The sequence below is a fragment of the Chenopodium quinoa genome, unplaced genomic scaffold (genome assembly GCF_001683475.1).
Source record: "Chenopodium quinoa cultivar QQ74 unplaced genomic scaffold, ASM168347v1, whole genome shotgun sequence".
Lineage (NCBI taxonomy): Eukaryota > Viridiplantae > Streptophyta > Magnoliopsida > Caryophyllales > Amaranthaceae > Chenopodium > Chenopodium quinoa.
Window position 1 is genome coordinate 2125147 of NW_018742763.1, and position 20550 is coordinate 2145696.

General features: G+C 37.8%; 2 protein-coding genes across 3 annotated transcripts; one reads left to right on the forward strand and one right to left on the reverse strand.

The window, feature by feature from the left end:
* Window positions 1–11028: 11028 nt before the first annotated feature.
* Window positions 11029–16975, forward strand: LOC110724407 (protein arginine N-methyltransferase 2-like). Of its 2 annotated transcripts, XM_021903826.1 has the most exons (4): window positions 11029–11372; window positions 14189–14584; window positions 15181–15502; window positions 16840–16975. In XM_021903826.1, the coding sequence occupies exons 1-3, from the start codon at window positions 11096–11098 to the stop codon at window positions 15492–15494; spliced, it is 987 nt and encodes a 328-aa protein (XP_021759518.1). In that variant the 5' UTR covers window positions 11029–11095; the 3' UTR covers window positions 15495–15502; window positions 16840–16975. The 2 variants fall into 2 exon arrangements, with proteins under 2 accessions (XP_021759518.1, XP_021759517.1); XM_021903825.1 differs by lacking the exon at window positions 16840–16975 and having other exon boundaries at window positions 15181–15736.
* LOC110724406 (subtilisin-like protease SBT1.7) lies at window positions 16786–19453 on the reverse strand. Its single transcript, XM_021903824.1, has one exon. It carries the CDS (start codon window positions 19364–19366, stop codon window positions 17048–17050), a length of 2319 nt encoding a protein of 772 aa, XP_021759516.1. The 5' UTR covers window positions 19367–19453; the 3' UTR covers window positions 16786–17047.
* Window positions 19454–20550: the final 1097 nt, after the last annotated feature.

A 20550-nucleotide genomic window follows, 5' to 3' on the forward strand; every position in this document is an offset into this window, starting at 1 on the left:
CCATTGCAATTTAATTGTGGTTTAGAATTAAATAATGAGTCCATTCGATTTATGGAAATATTCAAAACATGGTATCAAGACCATGTCTTGGATAAAGAAACACTTGTTAAGTGAACATTGAATATTTAAATCGAAAATTATCCCTAATCGAGGTCATCTAAATGATGGATGATTGATGACCACCAGAGATTAGTGTGTAGTATGATTTACAGCACCGTTTCTTGTGCTGCAAGGACATGATGGTCATAAATCATTTGCATAGGTGCCAGTTTGGAAATGCACTGGATAGACCTTTGAGAGTACTTTAAGAGATTCAAAATTGTCATAAGTACATTTCTCATTATAGCTATCGAAACTCGTTTCCTCGACCATAAGTATTATGAAGTTTTCTTGTTTGAGTACTAGTCTCTTTGATGTTGCCTAACGTCTGTTGTAACTGGGGATCATAACGGGAACACTCAGGAGATTAGGTCCTCTTAGTAAGAGAAACTTACAATGGAAGACTGGGAATGTCCCCCTATTAACAATAGGGAACATGTCTTTGTTGTTTACAAGGCCGCTCGAAGAGCGAGACTATGAAAATGCATGGCCGTGCTCAGATGGATTTTAGAAATCATCTGCTAATTGACAGTCGAACTCGGAGATCGAGAAACACTTCTGAACGTAATAAGGATGACGATGAATCTTACCTTATAGTTCACGAAGAGACCATAAGCGACATAGGAAATGGGCTATACACTGTATGCACACTTGTCCGGAAGGACAAATGGGAGATTGAAAGGAATGGTGTCCTTCCAAAAAGTGTATTATTCTGATAGAGGGTTCAAAATTATTACAAAGCTAATTCTTCAGTAAGGTCAAGTGATCGGAATGCCTAGGTGGAGGCCGCTTCCGATCAGTAATATTAAGGTATAATTAATATTACAGCTTAATTTAAACTGAACCCTTCGGGTCGTACCCAATCGAATAACTGATCCGATACGACAAATTAATCCGAAGGATTTAATAAGTCGTCGGAGTTTTACGAACACAGACGTCTGACATCGAGCCTAGGGCGTCGAGGCTGAGCGTCGCAAAATCACAAGCAACAAGTTAGAGCATAGCCGTAGCATCATAGTGGGCTAGCCATGTGAACGCTAGGCTAACTCGAGCTAGCATGCACCTAGCATGTCTAGGCACAACCCTAGACACACTACATGTGCTAAGCGCACCATCGCTAGCACTAGGCGCTAGCATGCGTGCATGCCTAGCATCGCTGCACCATGTGCATGTGTGCGTGCCTTCTCATTGCACAGCAGTACAACAACATGTGTGCCTAGGCGCCATCGCAAGCCACATGCACCAAGCATAGCCATCAAAGTGCTCGACACTTACGTGCGCATGCATATTACGGTTGCTGCATATTACGATTATGAAATATGGCAAATGGATGTCAAAACCGCCTTCCTCAGTGGGATTTTGGAAGAAACTGTGTATATGACACAGACGGAACGTTTTGTTGATCCAAGCAATGCCAGGTAGGTATGCAAGCTTAAGAAGTCCATTTATGGACTAAAGCAGGCAAGCAGAAGTCAGAATCTGAAATTCGATGAAGCTATTAGTAAGTTTGGTTATATCAAGAATCTAGATGAGTATTGTGTATGCAAGAAGGTTAGTGGGATTGACATCGCATTCCTAGTCTTATATGTCGATGACATATTACTCATTGGAAATAACCCTAAACTGTTAGAGTCCGTAAAGGGCTGGCTTGGAAAGTGCTTTTCAATGAAGGACTTGGGAGAGGCACGGTACATATTTGGCATCAAGATCTATAGAGATAGATCTAAGAGGATGATTGGATTGCTCCAAAGTACTTATATAGATAAGGTACAAGCACGATTAAAGAAGGAAGGGGCCAAGAGAGGGAACCTACCAATGTCCCATTGCATAACTCTTAGCAACAAACAGTGTCCACAAACACCAGATGAGCGAGAGAGGATGAGTAAGATTCCATATGCTTCGCTTATTAGATCAATCATGTATGCCATTATATGTACTAGGACGAATGTATCGCACGCCTTGAGTGCTGAGCCGATACCAATCAGACCCAGGAGAGGCGCATTAGACTACGGCCAAGAACATCCTAAAGTACCTGAAAAGGATCAAGGATAAATTCCTACTCTATGGTGGCTGTAATGATTTTGTTGTTGAAGGTTATATTGACGCGAGCTTCCAGACTGACAGAGACGAATCCAAGTCGTAGTCAGGGTACATATTCAGCCTAAGTGGAGGAGCGTTTAGTTGGAAGAGTGTTAAGCAAAGCACCATTGCAGATTCTACAACTGAAGCCGAATACTTGGCAGCTTCGGAAGCAGCTAAGGAGGCAGTTTGGATTCGTAAGTTCATTGGTGAACTTGGTGTTATACCCTCCACTAAGGGTCCAGTAGACCTCTATTGTGATAATAATGGAGTTATTGCTCAGGCTAGGGAGCCAAGGGAACATCCGAATGTTTAACATGTCAAGCGCCGATTTCACATGATAAGGGAATGGAAATCCGAGGGTGAAATCAGAATGAATTTGTAAAATTGGAACGGACAACAATGTAGTTGATCCGCTGACTAAACCTTTGTCTCAAGTAAAGCACAACAAGCACAATGAGGCATATTGGAGATTGGCTTTGATTTTCTTGTATAGGTGTTTTAATTAAACTTGGTGTCTTAATGTAAAACACTGTGTTGAACCATTCAATTTTGGAGCAATTACATTTTCTACAAATCTATGGTTACTCCATATCTATTTAATTGTGGTTTAGAATTAAATAACGATTCCATTTGATTTCTGAGAATATTCAAAACAGTCTTTTGAAGGTCCGGAGACATGGTGGCCAACATGATGCATTTGACATCCCAATTGGCACTTTGTCATCGGTTAAGGGCAGCCTGGGTGACCTCCTCATTTGGAGCGTCGGGCATTTCCTCATCAAGGACGTATTCCTTTTGCTCTTGCATGAGAAAAATGCGCAAATTTCTTTGCCAATCAAGAAAATTTGGCCCGCTCAACTTCTCCTTGTCGAGAATTGAGCGTAAAGAGAATTGGTTGTTGTTTGAGTTACTTGCAGACATTGTTCTACAATTGAAAGAATTTGAAATGAAAAACCATTCATATAACCAATAAGTTTGAAATTTAAAAGCGTTCATGCAAATTTTCAATCTTATTGAGCATTTTATCCACACATTGATTAATTGTCCCTTTTAGGTGAGAATAAAATGATTCCGAGATCCCAAAGATCAAGAAATGGTTAAGCATGCTTAGGCTTGTCTTAACACTAAATATCTTAAGGTAAGCAATCCAATTGCTAATAGCTCTAAGCTACTCTCGGTTTGATAAAATGTCGCATCTAATGCACTCTTGACATTTTATCTCTTTTGCCACGACATCTAAGGTCTCCTTACTGATATCGTTGAGCTTAACCAATACAACTTGTATACCTAGTATACCTTACGTTCCTAGGGAATTAGTGATGCCTCGCTTTGGCGTAGCCCATCACATACGCGCATTAGTTCGGTAAGTGTTGTTCTTGGAACGGCAAATTTTAGCTCAATATTTTAAGGGACCTAGGGTTTCTATGTTGGTTGATTTAAGTGAACTTAACTAATCATTGCAACATATGAAATCCTAGACATGCATCTAACATTCATATATAACAATAATATATATAAAGCATAGATTTGATGCATTTGGCAACTAGCATGACCCCTTGAAATCTTCAAATCTTCAAGGGTCTTCATCTTGGCTCGTCTTCATCGAAACGCCGTCTTGAGACATCTTTGCCAAAATAAAATAACTAGATACTACGACTAAGATTAATCTAAAGTACAAAAATACTTAACGGTTCGCAGACCGTATTAAGATTTACAAAAATACATAACAGAACGCAGTCCGTGTTTTCTATCCTAGTCGGGTCCCACTAGTTGCCATTTTCTCAAATCCTGTTTTGAAAACAATCTTTCATTCACCCATTCACTATTTGTGAATGGCCCATGCACATTACGAGATACATAATTAAACACGCAAAACTAGTAACTAACTAATTAGGTGGTTAATCCGATTAACGCGCCTAATTAAAACTAGTCAAAGTTGTTTAATCCATTATTTCTAAGGTGCAAAATTGCTCAAGAAATTAACTAAGCTCCCACTAAATTCCGCATCCATACTTAATCAATCCAATTAATTAAGTCGGCTTAACCATAATTTGTCAAAATTTTGCAAAAACCGAAAAATTTTCGCAAAATACATAGCTCGAAATTAAGCAAAAAATAGCCCACACAATGCCTAGTGGGTTGTGCACCACGGCTGCTAGGCAGCCCATGGCCTGTGCTTTGGTGCATGGTGCTAGCACGCAGCGCCCAGCATACCAAGCGTAGCATGCCACGCTGCTAGCACCAGCAGCCTGCCTAGCATGCAGCGCATGCTGGCTAGCATGCTGGTGCCTGCCAGCAAGTGGTGCGCTGGGCTGGCGCTTGCTGCCATGCTGCCCAACAGCATCCCCTAGCAAGCCAGCTCCCAGCCACTGCCCCACGGACATCAGCCCCAAGCTTCCCTTGCCACACAGCATCGCACAGCAGCACGCTTCGATGCTTAGCCCCTGTGCGCACCATAGGCAGCCTACATGCGGGGCAGCCCGGCTAGCCTTGGTGACGCTTGGGGTTTTCCTCGATTTGCGTGCATTTTTCTCGGGATTTTAATCTCGATTTACGTGCGACGTAAAATTAATCTAAATTTATTTTAGAATTAATTTAGGGCAAAATTGAGATAAAATAAGTCCAACTTAATTAAATTCAATTTTAATGGTGCACAAGCCTAAATCATCCAAAATTTTCTTTTGAATTAATATAGGTCTTCCTTTATGCTTAAAATTGAAAAGAGTTATGTCCTTAATTAATTTAACCAATATGCAAATTATTAATGGATTTGACAAATGGGAGTTGGAAAAATAAATTAATCATCTAATGATAAAATTTTCCAACTTTCATATTTGTGTAAAATAAAAAGATTACATCTTCCAATATGAAGATTAATCAATTTTTTACTAACAAGCATCTGAACTTCAAGGATTTTAATCAACCAAAAATGAAAAAAATCCAAACTTAGTTCAATCATGGAATTTAGGGTTAAAGTTCCAATCATTTAAACATTTAAAGATCAGATCTTTAACATACTTAGGAACTTAAAATTACACATTCACATCAAACATTCACACATTAATGCAATTTATTTGCATAATTGTGAAGAAACAAGTTTGTGTGAAAAGGAGCATATCAACTCAAGCACTAATTACAACTCCATAATTATGCTTAAGGATATTTAAAAATGGCAGTAGATTAGGGATGCAATAATGCATTTAATCTATCCTTGAAACGCTTGCATTAATCAAGGCTTAAAAGATTTAAAACTTTCGTTGAAAACGAAAAAAACCCCAAAAATATGGGTTTCTGGTTCGAATTTGGCTTCTCGACAGCCCTTGAAAAAGGGTTGAATCTGACTCAAAATGTCGATTCCACCCAAAAAACACTATTTTGAGCAAAAATCTGGGTTCGACAGCTAAAACGAGAAAAATACGAGTTTTAAAATTAATTAAAACGAGCTTCTAATCCAATTAGAAAAGCAAAACCAGAAAATAAATCTTCTTTAAAAACACCTTAATTAATAAATAATTGCAAAATTTAAAAGGAGCATGGCTTCGTTACCGCTGTAGGGTTTCGTAGTGACCCTCACTACACGGAATGAAACCCCCCAAGACCCGCCCCCAAATATAAAGTAATTAATACCATCAAAACATAATTAAAACACAATTAAGAGTAAGGATAAGAATTATACCCTTGACGCGTGCTTCGCTCTTACAACGAGCTCTTACTTCAACCTCGATAATGCGAGGCCTCCAACGGGATCGTACCCTCGAACCCGACCCGATCGTCTTAAACCTCAAAGGTTAGTCGAGGCCCGGACAAAAAATAATCTTGGAGTTTTACAAATTTCAAGGTATACTCAACAATGGAGTTTCCTTTACTATTCCACTCAAGTGTGTTCCCAAATACCCAAGCCTTGGTATTTATAGGGAAATGAACCCTTGATATTCATTCCCCAACCAATGTGGGAGAATGAATCAAATTGATAATTTATTTAATTCTAAATTAAATAATTAATCAAGGCAATCAATATGAAACAAGAGTCAAGGGGAGAGAGAGAGTTAGGTGAGGACCAAGAGTAAAGGGGGGACCATTGCCTTGCTCCCCAAGGCTTTGCCCAAGGGTTGGTCCCCACCCCTCACAAAATCGGCTTCAAGGAATGGCTGCTGGGCTGGCAGCCAGCTAGCATGCTAGCGTGCACCAGCCAGCACAGCTAGCCTGCACCGCATCACTGCCCAGCACGCAATGCGCACCAACCAGCACATGTGTGCTGCTAGCGAGCCACGCATGCTGCTAGGCTGCTGGGCGAGGCTCCCATCGCTACTGCTGCTTGCTGGCCAGCACGCACTGCCCTCTCGCATAGCCCCCGGCCAGCACATGCGTGTTGCGTGATGCTGGCTGTTAGGCGCTGGGCGTCGCTAGTGCTGTTGCTTCCTAGCCAACGCACACGCATGCGCACTGGGTGAGGCTAGTGGTGCTATTGCGATGCCCTACACGCGCACGCACACACGCACTGGCCCAATCATGCGATAGTGTTGTGCTATGCGTAGGCTTGAGCTAGAGCTTGCAATGGTGAGTTGTGCGAAGGTTGCGATAGCCCTAGGCATACGCACAGGCACACACACGCAAGTGCTAGCATTGCAATAGTGTTGTGCTTGTGCGATGGGCTGCGATAGCACCTAGGGCACACCTAGCACACACATGGTGCGCCTAGGCTTGCGATGAGCTAGCTTAGCCTAGCACTTCACATGGCTAGGCCAATGTGATGCTACGGTTATGCTCGTACTTGTTGCTTGTGATTTTGCGACACTCGGTCTCGACGCCCTAGGCTCGATATCCGACGTCTGTGTTCGTAAAACTCCGACGACTCATTAAATCCTTCGGATTGATTTGTCGTCTCGGATCGGTTGTTCGATTAGGTTCGACCCGAAGGGTTCAGTTAAGATTAAGCCGTAATATTAATTATACCTTAATATTACTGATCGGAAGCGGCCTCCACCTAGGCATTCCGATCACTTGACCTTACTGAAGAATTAGCTCTGTAATAATTCTGAACCCTCTATCAGAATAATACACTTGTTGGAAGGACACCATTCCTTTCAATATACCTAGGACTGTAAACACATATATCTAGCATTACCTCTAACATTCAAGTGAAAAATATAGGAGAAAAATCTGAAAGCTTCTGCACTACAAGTAGAGAAACTGAAACTATGCTCAATGCTTGTTAGAAAAAAGTAAAACATCCAAGTTATATAATCATAAATTTCAACAGCATAGGCATACAAGTAGAATCAGAAGGAATGAAGAGATGTGACATATTAATAAGGCAATGAAAAGGTCGAAACCTTAGAAAACTTAACTGTTCCTATAACTGTGTGAGGCCTTGAAAACCTATAAAAGGCATCAAAAAAATTTATAATTGTATTCCAAATATTCTTGGGTTCATAAGCGTTTGGTTCAGATTCAAGCGACTTATATTATCAATATGTGAGAGAAACATGAAGAGGGATTCAGAGGCAATATGCCACTTTTCAGCATCACTAAACAAGTAAACAATTTAAACGACCTAAATAGCTTGAAACCCGGACAATATGGTGCCTTCTATCTACATCACATGTTTGTATCATTCACCTTCATAATTCTATCATGAGGTTTACCATATTCTAAAGATATCCACCATGTGGAATTCATTTTATTTCATAAGCATGAGCTATTCAAGTAAATAGTGATATGCATGAGTATGTGACATAATCCGTAGCCACATGAACTTTGAAATGTTGAGCATATCTAAACTTCCAAGTGGGATAACTGAGGAACAGATACATGTATAAAAACAGTACAGTAGAAAAAGGTAAACCATGATGTAAGACCATATAAAGATCACAAAACAAACCTCGATGTCAGAATCATCAATTGTAAGGCATATAACTTGCTCAAATTCTTTGTAAGCTTCCCATATTTTACTGCCTTCACAAAAACGTAAGCCAGCAGCTATAAGAGCACGCTCAAACAAGTTTCTTGCCTTTGAAACACCAGAAGCAGAACACTCATGGATTGAGAGATCATGTTCTTGCACAAAATTTAAGTAGTCACACTCATGGATTGCACAAATGCAGGATCTCATTAATAACCTACTAGATCTGGTGAAACAAGAAACGATGCACCACGTAGCTTGCAGTTGAAAAGAGAGAGCCTGCAAATTTTGAATTTTATTTTCCTACCTTCTTCATCAAAATCTTTTTCTCTAGTGAAAGCACATTGATAAAATTAGCCTCTAGTTATGTAATCAATGACTAAGTTTTACTTCTTGGCATGTAAAAACATAGCACGACAGATATTGATTATAACATAAAAGCAAATCTGCCAAATCAAAATTTGTAGATGCACAATTTCAATTTTCAAACAGAAACTTTATTTCAAGGACAATTAAGAAAACCCATATCAGATTGTCAGCATCCGAGTTTGAATCATTACATCATCCTCAATCGCTCATGAGAGGATTGTTGAAGGGAAACCTTAGAGAGTCATGGCCTAAAGCTATTTTGAGAGTGATAGCCTAAAGCTATTAACCTATCCTTTTGTAACCTTTCAGCTGTTATCAATCAAAATTCGAGCTTTAATCTTTATTTACTTGCATTATTAAATCAGAATTAGAAACCCAGAAAATCCAGTCCATTACACCCTACAACCTTTTCACTCAAAAGCGGCAGGATTATTCAACACTTTAACGTCAAAGGGCATCAAAACAAGCATACAGCATGCAATATGCTAGGATTTGGATATGAAAACAGGGTATGCAAGAAAAAAAAAACAGAAATAGAAGATAGCAGCTAAGGGATAAGTGTATTACAACCAGAGTAATCATAATACAGGGGCCTTCTTTCGAGAGGAAGGTTCTCTCCACAACTCACTTCAACAACAAATTCTGGATACTCTCCCCCTATCCCATTAGCACTATTTAATACGGCAATTAAGCCTAACAAACTCAAGCAACAACTAATACAAAGAATAAAAATAACAACTAAATAACAAACTTTTTTTGAACGAGATTTGATGTTATAATGAACTTCTATGGAATACTATAGTTACATCCCCAAAACACACCAAAAATAAGATCATTTTGTACCATTTTTGCTACTTATAACTAACACATATATAAAACTATAAGAGCATTGGAAAAAATAGCCACTAACCTTTGAATTTGAACTCTTTTTTAAGGAGCAAACAAACTAAATCTACAATTCCTACAAATGATCGAATAAAAAAATTAAAATTAAAAAACTTAGGGTTTATGGCTAATTAATTGAAACTAAATTAAAAAAAAAATAGGTGGAAGGCATACTTGCTAGTCAGTGCGTGATCTAAGTCGTTGGGTGGCCGGCGGGTGGGTGGTCTGAGGCGGTGGATCTAGGTGGTTGAGCAATTGAGGGTTAGGGTTAGCAATGTTTTTTTAAAAACGAAAAAAAGGAAAAACCATTACCTGGTGGTCGGTGGCCGACGCACGAAGGACGGCTGAGGGAAACGGAGGGTGGCCGGCGAAGGGTGAGTGGCGGCGGGTAGGACCTACTCTCTCCTTCTCCTACTTATTTTGTTCGACAAAAAATAGAAATAAAACCAGAACCCTAAAATTACGAAATTGAAAACCAAATCAACAACAAACCCTAGATTGCGAAGGAATTCGGTAGATTAAGAAGACCACAACAAAAATCTTACCTCGAAGCTGCTTCAAGGAGGTGAGAAAGCTCGGAATTCGCTTCAATAGAGAATAAAGAGCACGAGTTCAATGGAGGAGAGATATGGAGATAGAAGGAGGTGCGGCTGCTTCAATGGAGTGAGAAAGCTCATAAACGACTTTAATGGAGAAGGTGGGAATTCGGAGGTGGTGGAAGAGAAGGTGAGAATGAGGGAAAAAAGAAGATAGAAAAGCAGGGGGAAAGAAAGGAAGAAGAAGAAATACGCGAGCCTAGTGTTTTTTTTTTTTTTTTTTTTTTTAATTTCGCACCGGTTTGAACCGGTGCTAAATCACTATTTCGCATCGGTTTGGTCTGAATCGGTGCGAAATCCCTTTCTCCCTTTTTTTTTTGTTTTTTTTTCTCTTTTTTAATTCGCACTGGTTTATTAGGAACCGGTGCGAAAAGTCTTTTTCCCAATCCCGCCCATTTCTTTTCCCACCGGTCTCCAAGAACCGGTGCGAAAAGTGCAGTGCCTATTTCATTTTTTCTACTAGTGAATTTAGATAATTCTCTCTAATTTTTAATAGTCAAAAGATTCAAATAGGACTAACATTGTGAAACGGATGGAGCATCAAGTATTCAAGCCATGACAAATAATATAAGTATACCCTTTAATTATATATTAAGGAAATACACACCTGCATAATGACTAAATATGTTATTTATGATCAGGAATTTGGAGATTACTTTTTTAAAGGAGTATCTTAGTGAACGTCTGATGAATACATTCACTTTCATACTACATGTTCTTGAGATAGGAAATGATGATATCATAGTTGCATCTGTTTTACAAGTAAGATGTGAGGAAGAATTCTGCTACTTGAAGCAAGAGATGCGCTGACAATCAAATTGAAGAATTAGATTCATTTAGAGGATATTTCAAGACTATTTTTCTATGGAATCAATTTTTTTTTTTAATTTATAATCATTTTTTCTTTTTGTGTGTGGTTTTTGTTGTTAGAATTTTTGGTTTTATTAAAGGCTATCTGCATTCATATACTTTGTATTTTTTTAATCATATCCTTAATTATAACCCGTTCATTAGCTCATGCACATTTTAATTATTTATATAGTTAGGAGTAAAATAAAATAAGGGTAAAATAGGATTATAAATTTTTTTATAAGGGCCGTCTAATAATATTGACATTGTGTGGGCAATGAATAGGGTGGAAGGGAGTTGATTAAGCGCAGACATGGAAGAAAAAGGAGAGAAACTATGCGAAGCGGCGAGGGTGGGTGATTTAGCAGGCATTACATCTCTCATTGATGCCGGATATGACGTCACTTACTTCGATGCTGAAGGCCTAACTCCATTGATGCATGCCGCAAAGCTTGGTCACTCTGAAGTCGTCCGTAAGATTCTTGAAGCCGGCGCTCCTTGGAATGCTCTTTCTCCTTCTTCTCTCTGTGCTGGTGATTTTGCAATGCAGAATGGTCACCAAGATGCCTTCGACATCCTTCTCAATACCGGTACCTTCCTCTTTTTCTTTCTTTCATTTGCTAATTGTTACTCAATACATTTCTATGTTTATTACCTTGATTATGTATGTAAGTTATAGCATGTTTATTAGTAATTGTTAATTGTTATAATAGGTTGGAAGCAGTTTTTCCTATCTATTAGTCGATTCATTGTTGATGGAAAAATGATCGTCTTAATTTTTACCGTTCATTATTCTCACTTGTACTTGACCTATCAGACTTGATTATCCCTGATATTCACCATATATTTACACCTGATTGGAATTGATCATAGACCTGATTATCCCTAAAACTTGATTCCTCCGTTCCCCTCATATTGCGACGAGAGGGAAGACACAATAATTAAGATGAGAAGGGATATAGAGAAAAATAAATAAGATAGATATAGAGAAAACATGTGCAAATATGCTAATGTTGCAATATTTGTAGAACTTATGGTAATTATTGCAATATTAGAGGAATGGAAGAAGTATAATTTTAAGGTAAAAAGATTGCACCCCTACAACCCTGTGAATGACTTCAAGTTATCGTAAATTTTTGAGTAGCCTAGTTTATGATATAGGAGACCAACTAGGATTGGTGTTACATGGTAGTTAAACATGGAAGGTGAGATGTTGGGTGTTGTACCATCATGTATCTTTTAGATGAAGGGACAATTTAGGTGTTAATGTCTACATTGTTTCCTGAAATTCTTTGAACATTATACGTGATTGTGTGTGTTGATTTTGTCAAGTGATGTAATTGGAGACTACAGAGTAAGACAATTGGAAAATTTTCCTAGTTTCACTCTGCAATATCAAATCATATTAGTCATGTCCCAATGATATATTGAAGTTTCTTGATAGGAGGAACTTCAAGGAGATTGATTTCTTACTGTCTTGTTTGATTGCCATGCTTGTGATTTTCATGGTATCTAGTGTTGCTTTACTATTCTAATCCAGCCTATTGGCATTAAATATTTGAAAGAGGGGCCATAAAAGCTCATAAAACTATATGTTATTAATGTAATTTTGGTTCTTTCTTCTTCTTTGTTACTCTGAATAAATAATACTTCCTACGTTCTTTTTTTATTGCACCATGAGGAATTTCACGCTTGTCAATGCATTACGTTGGCTATTAATATCTTTAATTATACTTTGTAAAAAATATAAAAAATTGATATTTGAAAAGTAGATTTCGAGACAAATTTAACTAGATTCCACATGACAATGTTTTTTCTGATGGATAAATCACAAAAGATGGTCAAAGAAGATTAAGTAGATAGTGTAAAAGTCTTTATGGTGCAATAAAAGAAAAACGGAGGAAGTATTATTTTTCTATTGAAGAGATGGTGTAACATTATCTCTTCGCCTCATATTTTGCGCTTGTTGACATTGAGCGTGTTGATGCTTATAGAAAGTCTGGTGACTTATGAATGGTTTATTATGTCGCTTCTTCAGAGAAAACCAAGCCATCAAGCTCTCTTTGCTTTCTTGGTTGTTTATATTGGGAACTCTTATGGTGATGCAGATGCATCCACCTTAGTGATTCCTAGAGCTTGTTCGAATCATTAGAATTAGTAAGGGAAATTTACGTCCAAATTTGTGTGTGCATATATAGTTTAAGGTATTGTTTTTGACAATTAAAATTAAAGCTATAATACCCGGAAAAAAATCATAACTCTGCAGGTAGGAAAGCTACCAGGCCTACAACATTTAAGCTTACCACTTTATGACTACACAAAACAGCATAAAACTCTAAACTGAAAGAGGGCCTTAAGATAACCCCCTTCTAGGAACCAAAAATCCGAACAAACTGGTAGATTAAAAAGGAATATATATCCATCCATATCTTTATGATCTTGGATGCTTGTTGAGGCATGATCTTTAATTATATCTTTCAAGCTTAATTACGCAGGTGGATTATTTTTTGAATTACCACATTTGAATTGCTGGTCTTTATCTAATATGACATGATATGATATTGACGAAGTGAAAGAAAAGACATTAACTTCTGCCTCACTGGAAACAAATGGAGTAAAAATCTAAAAATTGCTAGTATTACATGTTTTTATCGCTCTCATCCCTCGTTTTTCCTTTGCTTATTTACTGGCTACCTGACCAAAGTGATTTACTGATTTTGGCCTACTATGAAATGACCCTTTTTTGACTTGACCCTCTATTTCTCGGACTAACCTACTTAATAATCAGGTTTAGGCTCTGTTTGGTTCAAAATTATTTTTATTTGAAAAAATTTGTCTGAAATGTTTCTTTTCCTTATTTTGTCTTATCTGTATGTAAATTGTCTAATATTGCGTAAAAAAACTTATTTCTCCAAGCTTATCTTCACTTATTTTGTTTGAAATAAGTTAGAATAAGTTGAACAAAATACATCTTTAGGACTGGGTGGGGATGATGATAGACAGAAAGGAGGGGAGGGGGGGAGCTGATTGTGGAATTTGGAAAATGGTGAGTGGTACTGTTGGCCATAACAAAATGGTAACCGGTTAGGGGACAGCCGATTTACTTACCTTTTTAACGTAAGTGTTGATAGGAAATTCAAGAGAACAGAACCGAATACTAGTCAATGCAGGAAAATTGTTTTTTCTCCTTTCCTGAAATATCCCTATAAAATGCTTCCTATAAACCAGATATATGCAAATGATGATGAACTTGTTGTTTTTATCAAATGTTTTTATACATTACCTGAGATTGTTGATATATTCCAATGAGTCATTTACGGTCTGTTGAGTGTTGGTAGACATGTGATGTTAATTTTAATCTTTTGATTTATCTGGTTTAGAATTTTTAATTATATTGCTTGAGCAGGGGTTCAAGCTGAATTGATCCTTGGTACCATTGCAAGAAATGCAAAAGAAGATGGCCATTCAGATGCGGGTTACTTGGAGGATAGAGTTATCTTTAGCGAGGACAAGCTGATGGATGCAGATAGCAAGGCTGTTATGATGGCATGGGAGAAACCATTAATGGAGTCTCATGCAAAAGCCATTTGCTCTGGTGGAGGCCATGTGTTGAATATTGGATTCGGAATGGGTCTGGTAGATATGGCCATCCAGCAATATAATCCTATTTCACATACTATTGTTGAGGCTCACCCAGAGGTTTATGACCGTATGCTTAGAAATGGCTGGGGTGAGAAAGAAAATGTGAAGATTTTGTTTGGTCGGTGGCAAGATGTACTTCCCCAACTTGAATCTTATGATGGTAACATGCTCTTAAAAACATTTTATATTTCTCCCCTCTTATGACAATATCTTGAGGGTCAATGCTATTCATTCATTTATAAACATTTCTAGCTTTTCAGCGTGTGTAATTTATATATCGTAGTTTCTTTCACTGTTTGCAATCTTTGCAAGGCCTTAAATGCCAGTGTGGCATATGTGGCCATGGCCAAGGTCGACTCTACACCTTGCATTGCTAAATATAGAAGCAGCAATGAGTTGGTTGATGGAATTCCTTTGTACTGACAGAATATTGGCTGAAGACACAATGTAGATAGTGTTAAACCATCACTTTGGATATTGTATGTATCATGCTCCTATCATTATTAGGTTGTGTGCAAGTTGCCAGCAATGCATGATGAAAGACTAGACTTGATCATCATAGTGTTTAAAGTTGATACACTTTACTTTCTGCTTTTTTTTTTTTTTTTTTTTTTTTGATATTTTTGAGGTCTTATATCATGGTTTGATTGTAACTCATTGTGGGGATGATTCCTTTTTGTTTGCTTCTGTACTCTGATATTCTTAGTCTGTTCTTTGGCTTTCACTGTTTTAATAGTCTTGATATTTTTAATTCAGGTATATTCTTCGATACATATGGAGAATACTATGAAGATATGAGAGAATTCCACCAACATCTTCCTAAACTGTTGAAACCTGAGGGTATTTACTCTTTCTTCAATGGTCTTTGTGGAGATAACGCGTTCTTCCATGTTGTTTACTGCAATATAGTTTCATTGGAACTTGAAAACCTGGGATATACTACACAGTTAATTCCCTTGCCTGTGAAGGATTGCCTCGCGGAGGATGTCTGGAAAGGTGTATTACAGAAATACTGGCAATTAGATATGTACTACCTTCCTGTTTGCCATTACACAGATGATTCTGTGTGACTTCTGAAGTAAGTGTTTTTGCATGGCGTTTATGTAATGTCTTTTAATGAACATTGTTTGACCTATATAGTTGGTGACTTATCAGTCCTGCTAATTTATCAATGTGTAGTATCAGAAGCTTTTCTAATTGTTACCAACTATTACTATGAATGAAACGAGTTGATTTTCATTCATGTGTCCTGCCTTGAATTGTATGGGTTTCATACTTTGATAATCGAGCAATTTATTGGACTGTTATCAAAGTGTTATCAGTGAGTTGCTCATCGACATTGTTGATTTAATGACTATTGGGGAAGTTGTCCTTATCTGGTAGATATAAACCTGTGTTTATTGGAAAACACTGAGATAAGTTAGATTACATTATTTTTTACACCACTGTTTTTTGATTTATTATCTGCACTAATAAAATTCACTTATAAGTACCAACCCCCTGCATGCCTTATCTTTGTTACTGTTGGGGCCTTGGGGGCAATGTTTCCTAATATTCTGGTTCCCCCTGTTAATTGTGTATTGGGAACACATATATTGGTACTTACTAATTTTATTTTAATAGAAATGTTGTTCATTTGAGGACTCTTAACTTTTGGTAGCGGGAAGAGAGAGGTAATAATAATATCAGTTGGTCCATGCTATATAAATGAAAATGTGACAAGTATATCCTGACGTGTCAAAGTGAAAATTAAATTAGGACTACATATTAGGTAACCCTGGTAACCCTGATCGAGGGAAGGGTTACTGAAACTTAGGTGATGTTGGTTAGCTATCTAATACGTCAATCACTTGAGATATCGAATGAATGAAATGTTATGGTGACCTTTTTCTTAATTGTGGAAAATCCAAAAGATGTATTGCTATATTATTGGGTTTGGAGCATTTCATGTCTGTTGGGTGATGATTAATTTGCATACGAGAGCTTGAATATTGTATTTGGAGCATTTTAAAGATTCTTTTGCACTCGAGAGCTTGAATATAATGAGTAATTAGCTTTTCAATTCCAAATTGTACTGTTGAAGTCTAGCATAAGTTCTGATTTTGTAGATGATATCTTGCTGTATCTTTTGTTTGTTAGATTGAGGATGTTTACATTTTTTTCTGTTCAGTTTTTCCTTTTTTCTTTTATTTTTTTAACTGGAGGAAACTTTAAATTACTTGGGCCCTGATATTTTCATATTCCTCTTTTTGTTATTCTATATTACTATTAACATCTCCATTGTCTCTTTACATCCAAACTGTTCTTTTGTTACTCTGTCTAGCTATTAACATTTTTGATGATCTCTTTATATATAATAAATGTAAAGGAATTGTACCTGGGTTAATTCAAACCATTTAGCATTTCATTGTGCAGGTATATGTGGTAATACAGAGTTGAATTGCTAGATTACTCCTCCACAGTTCAGTCCAATGAAATTATACATTTGTTCTGCGTACACATTTTGATTATTAAGTACTTGTAAACTTTGTTTATCTTGCTGAAAATCGAAACAAGAGGTGAGAATAATTAAGTATAGGAAACGGGGATTATGGCCCTTTGCAACACTCATGTTGCACTTTTCTCATGTCCATGTAAAAGTGATTGGACTAGTTACTATATGTCTCCCATCTGACCATGTCAGATGACCAAAACTGGTGGTGCCAGAGGGCATGGAATCAGCTGAAACTGTGACTGTGAAACTCTTCTTTTCATTCATTCTGTTGAAACTCAGTGATTCTGGCTCCACTCTAACCTTTATTGAGCCATTATGCACGGACATTGAAGCTTTGTATATTCCTGGCGATCCAACATTAGTAAGGGTCCTGGTGTATTTGACAGAGTTCACTGCCCTATCGTCTCCATTTTCTGATGCTGTTTCTAGATTGACAGCTAATGAAGGGTAGTTGAAGTCTCTGACTCTGTAAGTCTTGCCTGAGGAACAGCTGGATTCCTGGGAAGTGGTATGCTTAATTTGGTCTGAGCTGTAGTTTAGAGCACATAGAAAGTCAATGTAGTCGTTGACTGTGACATCGTAGACGAGGCCTGGATCAAGGGCTGCAATAGGGTCCACATGCCCTGCTCCATGATCAAATGGTGTTGATGGAAGTCCTGTGGCAACATCAATGATTGGTTTTCCGTTCTTATAGGCTGTATATGCTGTAGTCATAAGGGCGGATTTGATGGCTGCAGGGCTCCATTCTGGATGGGCAGCCTTCACTAGTGCAGCAAGACCGCTTACATGCGGGCATGACATAGATGTTCCTGAAATGATGTTAAAGCTCACATGCCTTGCATCACTCTCCAACCCAGTTGGGCCCACCCTGCCTGTCCAGCCTGCCAGGATGTTGACACCTGGAGCAATCAAATCAGGCTTCAGTATTTCTGGAGTAAGTGGATTGGGACCTCTGGAGCTGAATGATGCCACAACTGGAGATGGTTTCACGCCTAGCTCTGTCCCTGAAAAACCAATGGTTGCTGTTGGATTATCATCGGATAAGATGTACTTCTTTATATCATCAGCTTCATTTTGTCCAAGAGAAGCTGCAGGTATGAGGTGGGCATCAGCTACTAGTTCTTCTCCATAGGCTTCAGAATTTGCTAAGATCATACCCACACCACTAGCCCTCTTTACTACTAGACCTTTTTGGGCCCTCGAATTTCCCCCTCGATCACACACAACAATCTTCCCAGAAACATCTGCAGGATTTAAGCTGCCGCTCATGCAAAAATTGCCATTTGTCATGTTGCTTGCTTTCCCTGCATAAATAAGGGATAATAACTTGTTGGGAAGAGGCTTACCACTGTAAAGTGATGCACCAGTAAAATTCCTCCCATCTCCTAGGGTAACATATGCCGGGAAATCACGGTCTATTGTACCAGCGCCCACAGTGGTTATCCATGGAGCAATATTAGACAAGCTACCAGAGTCGGGTCCAGCATTTCCGGCAGAGCAGGATACCAAGATCCCCTTTCTCATTGCAGAGAAAGCTCCTACAGAAACCGTGTCCATGTAGTAGTCAGAGATGCTGCCTCCAACAGACATGGACAATACATTAACTCCATCATCAATTGCCTTCTCCATTGCAGCTAATATGTCAGAGGTAAAGCACCCACCTAGCCAGCAGGCTTTGTATACTGCAATTCTGGCATGTGGAGCCATGCCTCGAGCTGTCCCACTTGCGTATCCAAAAAGACTAGCGCTAGTAGTGGCTGAACCAGCTGCTGTAGTTGCTGTGTGGGTACCATGACCGTCATCGTCCCTTGGTGATTTGCTTTCAGTTGATTCATCAATTGGTCCTTGAATAGCTTCATACCCCTTGCAAAAAAACCTTGCACCTATAAGTTTCCTATTGCAGTGTGAGGACTTGAAGTTTTTACCTTCCTCACACTCACCCTTCCAGCTACTAGGCACAGGGTCTAGCCCCATGTCGTCGAAGCTTTTAAGTTCTGGCCACACACCTGTGTCAATCAGTCCTATAATCACATTACTCTGTGAAGTTGAGGTTGGTAGGAGCTGATCACTTTCATCTAGCCCTAGCCCCAGGAACTCAGGTGTTCGTGTTGTGTGGAGCTCGTATCTTGTTTCAGGCGCAATAGAGAGAGTCCCTGGTTGGCTCTTTAGTGATTTAGCTTGCTGTTCAGTCAGCCTCGTCGAAAAGCCATGAATTACACTGTTGTAGGTGTAGAGCATCTCTGCAGAGTCTGCAGCAGATTTAAGTGACGCATAGTACCACTCATGATGGTCTTTGAAACTTGCTGGCATGTGGGACTTGTCCATATGTACAATGTAAGTTTTTCTCTCTCGATTAACATGCTTTCTCTCTGCTATTGCATACCTTTGGTAGGAAAACAATAGCATATATATGAACATTAATTGGAATTGGTATTTCTGGATCTTCATAATTTCAGTCTATGCTGTGTGCTTAATTTGGGTAGGAGAATGGTGGGTAGTTTGTATATTTTGCCTTAAATGATTGACATTTAGCAATGTTTAATGGATATATATATATATATATATATATATATATATATATATATATATATATATATATATATATATATATATATATATATATATATATATATATAAGTCTTAGCTTGATTTCTTTTCTAGTGGGCTTAAAGTGTTTTGCAAGTTGTTTTAATCTTTTTTTTTTTCTTTTTCTTCTGTGGCAAATAGTAAATTAGCAATAATGATTAGTGGCAATATAGCCGTACTTTACTACAGTGATAGAACTTTAGATTTGGACCAAACAAAGCGCCCCTACCGGATTTGGACTGTAGTTGGCCACTTTTCTTTATCATAATTAGTACCCCTTTGTATTTCCTTTGTATGTTATTAGTTGCTTCACTTTCTGTTTGAAGCCGTAATTTATTACTTGCTCCATTTTTCATTTTTTGAAAATTTTAAACAATATTTTACTAATTTTCTCGCCATTAATGGTCTCCTTATATCATATTTTTATAATTTTCATATTCTTTCTGTTCTCCATTTATACTCACTTTTATTTTTTTAAATTTTTTATTTGCCAACCAATCCCACTTCCATCATAAAATGATAGTGTCTAGTCTTTCTACTATTCCTCCGAAAACTTCGTGTCCACAGAAATGGAGCAGGTATAGAGAGATTATTATTTTTTGGTATTTGTGAAAGGCAAGTGTTGTTTGGCAGCTACAAAATGTGACTATATTTGTTTATAAAAGTTTCCTTTAATAATTTGTACGAGCTAAGTAACCTTGTTTATTTATAAAAGTAACCTAATTTTGTGCATAAGGATACCCAAATTCATTATCAGTGAGTACATTTGTTTATAACCCAATTTATTCAATCGAGTAATCTCTATATTCTAATTTTGACAAATAAAAGAATAATTCTACTAATAAATAAGAGTAACCCTACATCCGTAGGGGTAATCCCATTTGATTTTTGTTGTAACCCTATTACTCAATTAATTGTTTTATATGTGAACTGATCACACCATCAACTAATAGTATGACTAATTACATATCAAAATTTGTAATTTGTGGAATGTTTTTATTTTTTTTTTAGTTGCAATACTGTAAATTGTAATGAACATTCAATAC

What these genes read in the sequence shown, in the direction of transcription:
- LOC110724407 (XM_021903826.1), top strand. Translation starts at nt 11,096, where the DNA reads ATGGAAGAAAAAGGAGAGAAACTATGCGAAGCGGCGAGGGTGGGTGAT. An exon ending in CGACATCCTTCTCAATACCG is followed by an intron (nt 11,373 to 14,188) that starts GTACCTTCCTCT and finishes TTGCTTGAGCAG; the next exon opens with GGGTTCAAGCTGAATTGATC. An exon ending in CCAACTTGAATCTTATGATG is followed by an intron (nt 14,585 to 15,180) that starts GTAACATGCTCT and finishes TTTTTAATTCAG; the next exon opens with GTATATTCTTCGATACATAT.
- LOC110724406 (XM_021903824.1), bottom strand. Translation starts at nt 19,366, where the DNA reads ATGAAGATCCAGAAATACCAATTCCAATTAATGTTCATATATATGCTA.